The sequence below is a fragment of the Filicampus tigris genome, chromosome 11 (genome assembly GCF_054856515.1).
Source record: "Filicampus tigris isolate MCC_2025a chromosome 11, RoL_Ftig_1.0, whole genome shotgun sequence".
In the NCBI taxonomy this organism is placed as follows: Eukaryota; Metazoa; Chordata; class Actinopteri; order Syngnathiformes; family Syngnathidae; genus Filicampus; species Filicampus tigris.
Genome location: NC_141227.1, coordinates 11838899 through 11852124, shown reverse-complemented (window position 1 = coordinate 11852124; position 13226 = coordinate 11838899). Strand labels below are relative to the sequence as shown.

Below are 13226 nucleotides of genomic sequence, written 5' to 3'. Positions count from 1 at the left end.
GTTGTATAATAAGCAGAAAAAAAATACTTTAATAGTATTTCAGCCACATTTACGTTCCCTCTATTCCCAATTTTGACTGTATTGCTATTAATCCACATTTACTTCCATGGGAAATATCCAATTCCCTAGTCAGAGAGCATGACCGTTGAGAATAACTGTTTTGCTACTGCACAACATGCCACAGTGTACTGCCCCACAATGATTTTCTACGACACTAACGGGCACCTATAGTATTACTGTATATTTTGGATATATTATTGCTGTTTCTTTGCGTTATCTTCCATTATATACTGTATATAAGCACACTATTAATTCCTGTTAAGAGTATTTTATTCTTTTAAAGAGTGGATGATCTACAGTAGCAGGACATTTCATATACCACACTTCATACATATATGCGTTTGCAGATAAACTGGACAAGTTTAAAGATTGTCTTTACATGAATGAAATAAACTCAGTGTAAGATCTCTTCTTTTGTTAGTTGTCTCACTCAACAGTATGCCAGCGCTTGGTTTCAAGTTAGAGTTAGGCAGTGAAACCAAAGTGCAGGGCATGAATAAATCCTGGATAGCGATCATATGTTCTCTGAATGGATGACGAGAGGTTTCAGCACACATTCAAAGCAATTTGGATCTCATCCGAGATGCAGGAGCTGTCAAATATGTAAAAACACATCTCACTGCGTCTTTTTTTTTTTCTTTTTTTTTTTTTTAAATAAGACACTAATATTCAACACGTGTTGTTTTCCTTCCCCTGTCCTCTCACATCTCCATCCAGGGCTTTACATTTGCACTCAAATGAAATTGTATATTTCTAGAGGGGGGCAAGGGGTGCATGCTTCTTTATTCGGTTATTTAGCCCACTTATTCCAAAAGATGGGCTGCCATCTTGCATGATGTCATACGAAACGTTGGCAAGTAGTGATGACAAATGAAGCTTCCAATTTGCTTCATGAACTAGTTGTATTTTTTAACTCCTCTAGATAGCCTTCTCTGTTTAACATTGGGCTGAAAATACACTGACTTGCCTTTATTTCCAGAGGAGTAAAAAAAATACAACTGGTTCATGAAGCAAATTGGAAGCTTAAATTTGCCATTACTCGTATACAGTGCATACAAAGAGCCTACACACCCCTGGACTGCTATGCAAAAAAAACCCAAATTAGATTAGTCTCAATTTGGAATAAAAATTACATAAATAAAGATAAACACTGAGATTGTGTGGTTGCACAAGTGTGAACACCCTGACAACTTGGGATCTGCCTTTGTTCAGAATCAACCAATCACATTCAACTCATGCCAAATGGGAGTCAGTACAAACCTGCCACCATTTGAAATGTCTCTGAGTAACCCCAAATTACGTTAGCTGCTCATTTTGTAATCACAATTTATAGAGCAAGTCATGATCCACAGAGAGCTTCCACAGCATCAGGTGGATCTCGTTCAAAGATGTCAATCAGGAGAAGGGTCCAAAACAATTTCCAAATCATGAAATATACTATGGAACATAGTGAATGCAATCATCATCATCTAGAGGAGAGAACATGGCACAACAGTGACATTACCAAGAACTGGATGTTCCTCCGAAATTGATGAATAGATGAGAAGTAAGCTGTCCGGGAGGCTGCAAAAAGGCCAACAGCAACATTTTAACCCTCCGCAGGCAGATGTTGCAGATTTGCAACAACTAATCGCTCATCCCCTAATTAATACACATCCATATTATATGAGCTCAGAAGTACTACTAAACTATTACTAAAACTTATTTTTTTTCTTATGTCTAGGATATGGGGTAGGGTGTCAAGATGTAAGGCTTATCTTCAAAGAAAAGCATCCAGGCCCTGCAAATGCACACCAGGAATCTCCCAAATGACTGAGGGCAGATGTGTTATGGTCTGATGAACCCAAGGTGGATTTTTGGGGGCTATTATTCCAAAAGGTATATTTGGTACAAACACAACACTGCTCATCACCAGAGAAGATCATACCTACAGTGACACATGGTGGGGGCAGCATCATGCATTGGGATTTTTGTTTAGTTTTTTTTTCTCGGCTGGAACTGGGGCCTTAGTCAGCATGTAGGAAATTATGAAGCAAGTCAGTGTTTGAACAAAACCTTTAAAAAAAAACAGCTGAAATTTATTTGGCGCTAGACATGCTTTAAATAGTGCTATGCATGTGTTAACTCACATTTAATGTGTTTGAATGTGACTGATGATGGATGGGTTACTCATTTTTTACACTTGTATGACCACTAAGAATGGTAAAATCTTTCTTACATACTGCCTGTACCATTACTAAAGGATACATGATAATGTCAGCTATGTTCATCTCCTCAAAATCGGAAGTCGTGTAGCATCCCATAACGCATTGAGTTCAACCCTCGAAGGTTGTACTCTGTACTTAGTTTTCAAGGCTTGTCCTCAGCCACATGTTGTATCCATTCCGACCAAGAGGAAGGATGCTGCCAGAGACAATTGGAGAATGTCTGACTTGCTAACACAAGCCATTTGCTGGAGAGAGACACACTCACAGAGAGAGAAAGAGATAGAGAGTGATAGAGGGAGAGAGACATACAGAGACAGAGACAGAGAGATGATGAAAATTCACAAGTAAGGCCTTGAGGCAGAGCCAGGTTCCAGTGCATTTTGGCCTGTGTGTCTCAAACCTGTGGTGACTTGAGTGCTTGCAGCAGGCCAATCAAACATAAAATGCCAAGTTGATGCAATTAACATATTTGGAGTAGTAGCAACTCACAGTACTCACTGACCTTTTTCTGATCTTTAAATATTTGATTTGCCCAATTAAATATGCATATTATTTGATTCTGCTCATGACCAATTCTTATTTTTGTTGACAGAGTTAACAGATGGGATCTTGGCAATTTCTTTATTTCAGTTCGTAAATCAGAAACTCGATAAAAGATGTGAACACATCCATCAACATGCTGATGTTAGTATTCAGTCACTTTCTGGTCACCGTGGCCTAGGATGATTTGCCCATTCTCAATGATTTATAAATTAAAAGGCTCAAATGTCATACACTCATCTTGTAAAGCAGTTCAAATCATGAGATACAACTGAGGAAGCAGCTCACCCTTACCAAGTTGAGGAACTCAAACATGAGGTTTTCACATTTTACTACTGGATGTGATGCAGCAAAGAGAAGATGCCACCCGTGCCGTGCCAACTCTGATGCTGCATAAATGATGTGAACCAACCATGAAATATATTCAAAACATTTTCTCGTCCCTAATTTGGCATCATAATACAAAGTACACCTCAACGCTGTAATGTGACCATAGTTGTAGTTCGTGTTTTTTGCTTTTACAAAGATAATGTTTAGATGAAAACCATGTTGTTTTTTTTGACATTTTGACCCTCTTGTGTAGCTATTTAAAAATACACTGTGTCTTTCAAATGCACGTGTCTGTAGGTACAGGTTGCCTAATGTCTTTGCCTGAGTATTATTAGTGTTTGATACACTGTAGTACAAATGCATCTTACAAAAAAGAGGAAGAAAGCAGGAAGCACATGTTCAACTCTCAATAACATTATCAAGACCAAGTCAATATTATGCTTTTCAAGTAAGAGCCTAAATTTCAAAGTCACTTGTAAGTGTTCCAATATCGATAGTTTATTTTGGGTAGACAAAAGTATTATATGTCAGAATTAGTACTGATATGCCAGATACATTGGAAGTGCAGCCTTGAAGATCAAACTGCTTTTGTGAAGTTTCAATTTTCACTATGTGATCTTCTTTCAAACTCTTCTTCTGTGTTTCATTAGCATTTGTCATAATACTGCGGCGCTTGAATCAATTTCTTTTTGAAGCCACTTTAGAAAGAAACACATTATGGGATTATGTAACCTTCCAACCAATGCAAAATAATTCATTTTATTGCAGTAATGCCAGAGAAAATTATAGTCCAGGAAACCAACATACTCCTGTTTATAATCTTAAACACTTAGCAACATGGAAAAGGTAAAAAAAAAAATGCATGAAAAAATAAAAACAAAATCAAGAAACCCTCATGTGTAACCCTCATCACTCAGGCAGAATTATGGCATTAAATCAGGCATCTGTAATAATATTCAAGGTGCAGGTGTCTGTAATTTATACAACCCGACGACTGATGTTGCCATCACAAACACATATTGTGTTTCCAACAACCCTTGAAATGGAACGATCATTAACATTAATCGCCCTGAAGCTTGTGCTTTTGCTTTAACCACTGAAAGCATCCCACACTGCATGACAACAGTGCTCATACTTCAGACATGGATAACGCCATCCAGCTGACATTTACTGACAATAACTTAAAAAAAAAAGAGAAAATGAGCACAAAAAGTAAACTTGGTCATGGAAAAAGAAACAAATTGCCATTTGCCCAGCACACTGAGATTGGTCCAGCTCTGACGAAGACAGTGTAAACAAAATAGGAGTAAACTTGGCAAACAAAATACTTGTAAGTACACTTTCATAGCAAATAAATAAGAATGACTCTATAAAATGTCTTTCTGATAATACAGTATATTGCTCCAAAGACACGCACACACAAAGGAGGACCCTCCAAGTACTAAACTACTGAACACACTTGTGGTTTAATTGTACAAATGACAGTCTTCAATCTTCCCACTCACACACACTGAATGACACACAACACTGAGACTATTGGAATATCACATCAGGCCTCATATAAGAACAACATGTAAGCACCGTTTTGATGATAGAAGTGCATAGAAACATAATGTTCTCTTCCAATGTTGACACCTCAACATCGTGTCTCACCATTACATGATACATGCAAGTTTCCTAAATCCCACTTTAAATCAATGAGACAATAGTTCAGTTAATCCCAATTGATGATCAAATTATTCCCACCTTTATAAATAAGCACCTCACTTGAAACCCCCACAGCACAGTGTGCATCTGTGAGTATGTTCATGCATGAGGCCCTCTGTTTTGACTTGTAAAAACTCTTAGACATAATGCAAATAAATACAGCTCTTAAGACTAAATATTTCATCTCTTTGGAAGGAAAGGCTCACACTGATCACGTCGGGTACAGGTCAACCAGTTGTTGAGCGGAAAAAAAAGGTTGGATGGTGGAAGGGCATTAGTAAAGCTCCACAATGGCCTGCCACCAGCAATAAGGTGTCATTCTGCAAAAGAGACAGTGGCAGAGTTGCGACTGGCCGCTTGCTTGCCCTCCTGATCCTCCGTTCAGAGCTTTTTCACTCCAGCTTGGACATCTCATACTTGGTCGTCATGATTTCCTACATGGTCATAACAGTAGTGTAAACAGTAGTGCAACGTTTATATTTCAACTCTGTAATTACAGACTTAAAAAGTAATACCTCATCAGAGTCAAGCAAGACCGGAAGGGCTCTGAAAAGAAAAAAAAAGGACAGTTTGACTCTCACTCATTAATTCAAAGCATGTTGCTAAAATGAGTAATTATCAAGGCTGAATGACTTACACATCAGTGAGAGAGCTCGGAATGTTTTCCTCAACCCACTTCAAGTCTTCTTCCTGGATTGAGACAAAAAGAGTAAATACTGCCGCCTGTAGTAAAACGCTTATGACTGCAGACCCCTGGTGGCTCAATTGCCGGCTTTCCCAAATGTTTTCAGATCAAGACCCAAATCAGAAATTGTCTTCCTTGCCAGCAACCATACTTACTAAAATATACCATTTATGGCCATAATATAATACACCATGTTCCTTACCTAATGATCCAATTACTAAAACAGTAAAGCCGTTTAATTTAATTATGTGCCTGATTCATGATCAATAGCATTTTATTCTTGCAAAACCCATTATTAATTTTAACAATTAAAACAATGCATTACTGACCATGTTTGTTTCTGGTGATTTCACTGCACCATTTGTCTCATTTTTTGTGGCTCTCAGTTTAATACCAGCTGTGGAGGGAAAGCGAGACGTTAACAGAAGAGATCAGACGATGCATTGCGCGATTAAGCCAAGCTTGGTTATGTTACCGCACCAATGTTTGCAGAGGCAATAAATTCCTCAATTTCCTCATCATCTGAATCATCAATGAGAGGTGTGAAGGCATACCTGTGGGTATTGACATTTAATTAGGAAAAAAAAAGGGGGGGGTGGAACAGGGTATTGATCCGTCCTGTGTAAGAACTTGCCTTTGGTTGTTGGCAGACGGTCTCCATAGGAACATTATGACAAGTAGAATGAGGGAGAACAAAAACCTCCAGAAAGCATCTTCCACCCACAGCTCGATCCAATCCTGAGCACAATATAAATCCTTGTTAAAAAAAATGTAGGTGTCATAACAACAAACACAGTCAATACAGATATGCCAAGCCTACTCACCGACTGGCAATCAGCTAGACGGAATTTCTTTGCTGTCCAACCCATGAAAATGATAGAAGCTGATGGACAGACCATGTATGCAAATAAGTAATCACAACACAAGCACACGTGTAAACAAGCGTCGTGTATTCGACTCACCAATGACTGCAAATATGAGTGTGTTGGTGAAGTGCCTGTAGAGGGACAACTTGACCGGGTTTTTTCTCAGCTTCAGTGTCTTGATGGTTTGAGCCAGGCTGACAAATATGTAACCGGCAGTCAAGGCAAACGCACAACTCAACTAAAATGAACCTCTATGCTTTGTTTGAAATGAACATGCAAACATTAAGTGGACAATATCAAATGTTGACAATGACGCGGAAATAGTGCGTACTCTGGTGGTTTACGCTTTAAAAGTCTTTGGAATGAGGTTTAAATACACCAAAATTCAGAGCTGGGCATTTTACTAATTTACTAATTTTATTCGTCATCCGTCTGCAGCGTGGGTATCCTTCCGTTGTCCGTCATTCGCCTTTTTGCACTTCTTTACAAACTAAAAAATGTTGGGAAACCCTGCTGTGGAAAACATTTTGGAACAGGGCATTTTAACAAAAACTATAGTTTTATGTATTTATATTGTTAAATGTTATCATTGTGGGGGGTTGTTTGAAAACATCCCTATTATTCTTTAACAGGAGATGACTTTAAAATTATGAGGAGTGCTATTTGCAAAGACGATAAAACCTACAGTAAGACATCGATCCATCCATTAGCGATACCGCTTATCCTTACAAGGGTCGCGGGGCGTGCTGGAGCCTATCCCAGCTGTCTTCGGGCAGTAGGCGGGGGACACCCTGAATTGGTTGCCAGCCAATCGCAGGGCACACAGAGACGAACAACCATCCACTCACAGTCACACCTAGGCGCAATTTAGAGAGTCCAATCAACTTACCATGCATGTTTTTGGAATGTGGGAGGAAACCGGAGTACCCGGAGAAAACCCACGCAGGCACGGGGAGAACATGCAAACTCCACACAGGGAGGCCGGAGCCGGGATCGAACCCACGACCTCTGAACTGTGAGGCGGACGTGTTAAGCAGTCGAACACCGTGCCGCCCTACAGTAAAACAATTTTCATAAATTGGAATGCGGTTTAGACTGTCATTAACTCATTCACTGCCAAGGACAAATTTATTTGTCTTTTCACAGTCCAGCCATTCAATCCCAGGAACTCAATTATATTTTTTTCAAACGTTAGGGTAAAAGATGTCTGGCAGTGAATGAGCTAAGTTGTCAAGATGTTGAGTTATTTTACACTGTATAACCAGATTGTATTTATTTTTATTCTATGTTAACTATTCTGCTTTTATTCACCTTAAGTTTGAAATAAACATTTGAATAACTATGTTTTTTTTTTCTTTGTATTTTTCCCCTCGGAATGCAGTGCAGTTGTACAACCACAATAATGAACACACTGTAAATGAATACTTCTTTGACAGTGCCAATTAAATCTGAGTATTATTACCTTTGTAAATGCAGAATTAGTGACACAGGTTTAGTTTTTAAGCATTTGATTGTGCTGTGGTCAGTGAGTGTAGTGGCATGCAGAAGCATTTTGAAAACTGGAGAAGAATGCATGCAAAGCATCTAAGACCAAGAGATGTCATTAGTGGCAACAAGTCAGAATAAGTTCATGATTTAATTGTGATTTGAGAGAGCGCGCTGGTTTGTAATATTTGTTGTGATGCCTTATTCAATTGCGCATATGCTACTCTTGGTCTAAGTGCTTCTAAAGCAAGGGAGACAGAGGGAAAGGAATATGTGCAAGGAAGGATATCCACCAGCATAGAGAGGAGTCAAGCAGAGCCAAGGGAATGTTGGCCAACAGGGCCAAGTCAGAGTCTTTTGCCTGGAAAGGAAGACAGAAAGGGACAATCACATGTGGACACAAGGAAGAGGAGGAAACAGACCCGTTCACAAAAGTGCATGAAGGGAAAACGGTAACCGGACCCATTAGGCCATAGCAATGACAGTTTAGCAGAGATGAGTTGACTTTGGAGAGTAAAACACTGAAAGGATATGAACCAGATGATGAACGAGTCTAGAACAGCCAGAACAATTGCTGTAATGAGAGCTGGACCATTGTCTCGACCCTTAAATACATACAGGCACGAAAACACACATTTGGATTGTTATTTTAACAATGAACATAAGGGAACTACCACTGCGCTGCTCTGTTCCTTACTAGGCCATGTTGCTTGCACAGTATCAAGTCAGAACACTAGACGTTACCAGAGGTGATTGTTGCCATGTGTATCGATTAAAAGATAAAATATTACATCACGGGGGGGGGGGCGAAATCTCACCCCAGTTATCCTCAGTACACCTTCAATGGAAGCAAAGAAAAAGTAAAGAACGCCGAGACCAACCACTCGGTGCATGACTGTCCCCAATCGAGGCCTGGGAAGACATAGATAGACCCACAGTAAAGTATTCAAAACAAACAATCACCTGTTCATTTGAAATCAGCAGCAGTGTGTACAGATATGTTGACATACTTAACAATGCCATAGCCCAGGCTGACGATGATGACGAGCAATCGGGCTATCGTTCTCTTGAGGGCCGAGACCAGCTCGGCAAAAATCAGCAGGCCCGGAGCTGAAGAAGCCAAACAGCGGGACCATTACCGACAACGGTGGGAAATGTTTATCTTTCAATTAAGAATGTCGGCGGACACTCACAAGCAGAGCCGACCATGTTGGTGTTTTCGTATTCAGCGCAGAAGACAGCCTTCTCCACCATCCCCAGGAATATGACTCCTGCGATCCAAAACTGGATCCTCAGTATATCTTTCCAGTAGCAGGCAGCCCAGATGAACCACAACAGTGCAAACAGGATGTACACCACGCACATGACCATGTAGAACTGTCAAGAAATTGTCGCGGATATGTTTTGAAAGCAACAAACAGATCATAATTTCAAAATGTTGTCTACTTACAATCATGAGAGGGTATTCGGTGATGGAAATGTAGCCATGGCTGCCTTTCATCATCACACTGACTGAAAAGAGATTTTTTTTTTGTTTGTTTTTATTTTAATGACAATGACATCAGCATGGAGTTTGCATGTTCTCCCCGTGCCTGCGTGGGTTTTCTCCGGGTACTCCGGTTTCCTCCCACATTCCAAAAACATGCATGGCAAGTTGATTGGACTCTCTAAATTGCCCCTAGGTGTGATTGTGAGTGCTGGTGTTTGTCTCTGTGTGCCCTGCGATTGGCTGGTAACCAATTCAGGGTGTCCCCTGCCTACTGCCCGAAGACAGCTGGGATAGGCTCCAGCACACCCGCGACCCTTGTGAGGATAAGCGGTATCGATAATGGATGGATGGATGACATCGGCATTATGTGAGGAAAAAAATTACTTGATGCCAGATTCTCAGACAGTGGTGCATTTCAACTCAAAGAATGGTTTGTTTCCAAAAGTTTCCATTTCTTTTCAATTTGATGAATCATCGTTTTTATCTCATTAGAGGCATCACTTTTACAGCTGCTACATTGTTTTCATTACTGATACATGTAATAAGGCGCATGACTATTATAAAAAAAAAAAATTCCTCACTTGTTAAATTCCAGTTCACATCTTGTTTACTGGGCACAATCTTCACCACGAGTAGGTAGGGCCCATCCTTCCATGTGGAGGCTATGACATTGTCTTTTTCTTTGACCATTGTATTGCTGTTAGCCACCTTGCCACTGTCATACTCTTCAGTAATCCATCTGATGTCACTTTCATCCTGCAGCGTTGCAAAAAGAATAGACAGATGACAACAGCATGAAACCTTTAGCAAATATGTATGGAAGACTTCCCAATTCTACTGACCAACTCTTTTCCCTCGACAGGTGGACTGACAGTTCGTGGCTCCGCCTTGGTTTTCTGGAGGAAGTGGAGGAGGTGAGATCATAACACAATCGCAACTACTGCATGTGACTGACTGACTAATGCACTCAAAACCTACTTTAAACATTGGAAAGGAGCGCAGATCACTGTTACAAATGACGGGTTTGTGTTTGTGCTCAATGTACTCTCCTTTTATGAGGGGATTTGGATCAAGGCTCTGCCCACGACTCAGCGGCGTTCGCTCGTACATTTCCTATATAGGACAAGAACAATTTAAATTGTCATTAAGCAAGGTCAACCTCGCTAAGTATTTAAATAAAGTCCTACTTACATCAATGTTATTGAAATCATTGTGGCAGGGGTAGTATTTCAAATACCACTGAATGGTGAACGTTACCTCCTCAGGGCATCCAAATGACACAACTGCATCCAAGTTGAACAAACAAGCCAGGGTAAACACAAAATGGGAGTTTGTTAATTGTGAAATCGTCACACTGACTTTTTTCCCCATGTCTTACCTTTCAATTCAATGTTAGTGTCTTTGAACATGGACTTTCTTAACAGCAACGGTCTGGAGGTCTGTTGAAGAGCCCACAAACAAGGACACACTTTAGATGTCAGACAATGTGATTTCTGATCATATGACTGTGGTATTTGATGTAATGTTTTCCTGTGCTGCTGTTCAAACTACTGCTAGGGAGTGCAGCTGTCGGATTTTTAACCACCTCTCACTGCTAGTCAGTTCTCTGATGCCTTTGATCAGCCTTGTGTTCCCGCGTCAAACACAGAGGAACTCAGCTCTTGGTTCCACTCAGCTTGTCATAATATATTGTACTGTATTCTGTTGATCCATTCAAAATTATGCGGCCAAAAGTAAGACCGGAGCCACGGTTTAATTAGAGAACTCATGCAGCTCAACAAGAAGGCCGCAAAGCTGAATGCAGGTGGAAAAGAGACAGGCTGCAGGTCTCTTATCAAATCCTAAAGACTGCTGACGTTGTTACCAAAAGGTGAAAGAGTCCAAAAGGGAACACTTGTCAAGTCTTATTCAGGCAAGTCGTCAAAATCCACATACCGGTACTCCATTTAAAACGATTGCTTCTCCACTTTAGCCCTGTCAGCCGATTTGAACACTCGTCCCCTGAAATGTGCGATAGATTTTTACAGTTTTTCACTGACAAGGTTGCTACAGCTACGGTTCTCGTTTTGAACTCCACATTTGACCCCTCTGTCCATGTTACTTGTTTCGCAGTGTTGGATTCCGTGGGGATGGTTTCCTTGACATTTTTGGAAGATGTGGTTTGCCAAATTAATCCATCCGGCTCCCCTGATGACTCTGTTCCTCCTCACTTCTCTGAGGAGGTTCTCCCGAGTATTAGTAAATTGGTTTTTGCCGTTATCAACAGCAGCCTGTCTTCTGGTGTAGTCCCCCAACATTTGTAACATGCTGTAGTGCAACCCCTGCTTAAGAAACCTGGCCTTGATCAGGGTGTGCTGTCAAATTTTAGACCCATTTCCAAGCTGCATTTTATTTCTAAAACTCTGGAAAATAATTGTGCACTCACAATTTAATATATTTCTTGGATGAACATTATGTCACAAAGGGTTTCCAGTCAGGTTTCAAGATGATGCATAGCACAGAGTCAGCCCTGTTACGAGTTTTTAACGATATCTTCCTGCAGTTAATAATACAGTCATACTGCAACTACAGACTGCGGGTAACAAATACATCTCTGCATTTTAATGATTGATTATCTAGCTTCAATGGAAAGGACTGGTCTGTAAACTAAATACCATAAATGATTGGCTTCTGTCCTATATTTATATTGTGTTAAATCGTCCGGGGGAGTGGTTAAAGTAATCATGAAAACAAGGGGTTCAAGAAACCAAAGAAAGTACACTGACATACCTATTTGGAGCTAGCATAGCTAGCCAGTCACGAAAACATCAGCATTTCTCTTTCACGACAACAGCTAGTTATATGTCCCACGACATATACACACTAAATTGAAGCCCAAGAGTTGAAACTATTTTTGTTATGACGTGTATCAGTAGATAGGCGAGAAAGGTTAACCATAGGACACGAGTCTTACATGACAGCCAGCTAGCATCACACGGCTAACACACCTAGCCGTATCAACCGGTAACTTGTGATTCTTTACTTACACTTAAAGCGGTAATTTTCCATAATCCTGTCTCTGGAGCAGCAGCAGCTGTTTCTATAGTAACGAGTGAGAGTACATACAGAAGTGTCCATGCATAGAAACTCTTCTTGGTCAAACAGCTCCACGTACTCATTAGAACAGCTGCCATGTCGTAACGCGTGAACGTAGTCCTTCACGAGGCGTCCTGAACGCACCACAGCAGAAAACTCCGATAGGTCACTTTCCACCTGCATCGTAGCACTACTCTTCTAAAACGCTATTATTTATCCAGGGTAATCGACATAGAGAGTATACGGAAACGTGATGCTCCATGACAACGTCATTACATTTGGGCTTTTAATAGTGTACAATGTCGATATTGTATGAACATTTTCAAAGATGAATTGATTTACATGTGACTACGTTGTCAGACAAATCTTCTATTACTTTCTTTATCTTTATCCAATTGTTAAATAGGTTTTATCATTGGAAATCTTGCTAAACACAGAAACAAATTCACCTCGTAGGAAAGACATAAAAACGATTCATTTAAAGTAATTATTGAAAGCCAAGGGCCCACCAAGCAGCTTTTTAAAGTGGAAGTCAACCCAAACATATTTTTTTCAAAAATATGTTCTATTCCAGCCCACTAATTGAAACAAGGCATTCTGATAAATACTGCATTTGTGGAATAAGAGTCAATCCACTCGTTTTTTAGCCATCGCCGGGGACGGCCATTTTGTCGCTTCCGTCGACTGAAAATGACATCAGAACTACTCAGGGCTCAGATAACGATTGTTGTTAATCGATTACTTGATTGTTAAAATAGTTGTTGACTAATTTTGACACTGTT

General features: G+C 40.2%; 1 protein-coding gene across 4 annotated transcripts; it reads right to left on the bottom strand.

Moving 5' to 3' along the window:
• Positions 1 to 3880: 3880 nt before the first annotated feature.
• Positions 3881 to 12614, bottom strand: tmem87b (transmembrane protein 87B). 4 transcript variants are annotated; one of them, XM_086045648.1, is made up of 19 exons: positions 12396 to 12614; positions 10748 to 10808; positions 10561 to 10652; positions 10348 to 10482; positions 10212 to 10265; positions 9951 to 10125; positions 9331 to 9392; positions 9074 to 9257; positions 8891 to 8990; positions 8699 to 8792; positions 8414 to 8485; positions 6492 to 6600; positions 6354 to 6412; positions 6164 to 6267; positions 6010 to 6083; positions 5859 to 5926; positions 5482 to 5534; positions 5360 to 5390; positions 3881 to 5278 (listed from the first exon to the last, which is right to left on the bottom strand). In XM_086045648.1, the coding sequence occupies exons 1-19, from the start codon at positions 12540 to 12542 to the stop codon at positions 5237 to 5239; spliced, it is 1716 nt and encodes a 571-aa protein (XP_085901774.1). In that variant the 5' UTR covers positions 12543 to 12614; the 3' UTR covers positions 3881 to 5236. The 4 variants fall into 4 exon arrangements, with proteins under 4 accessions (XP_085901774.1, XP_085901771.1, XP_085901773.1 ...); XM_086045645.1 differs by lacking the exon at positions 8414 to 8485 and adding an exon at positions 8170 to 8241; XM_086045647.1 differs by lacking the exon at positions 8414 to 8485 and adding an exon at positions 8170 to 8241 and having other exon boundaries at positions 12524 to 12610.
• Between the last annotated feature and the right edge of the window lie 612 nt (positions 12615 to 13226).

Excerpts from the sequence above, each read along its gene's own strand:
- tmem87b (XM_086045648.1), bottom strand. The coding sequence starts at position 12,542 with ATGGCAGCTGTTCTAATGAGTACGTGGAGCTGTTTGACCAAGAAGAGT. Across the intron at positions 5,927-6,009 it reads TATTGCCTCTGCAAACATTG|CTGGTATTAAACTGAGAGCC; the intron begins GTGCGGTAACAT and ends TTCCCTCCACAG. Across the intron at positions 5,279-5,359 it reads TCTTGCTTGACTCTGATGAG|GAAATCATGACGACCAAGTA; the intron begins GTATTACTTTTT and ends ATGACCATGTAG.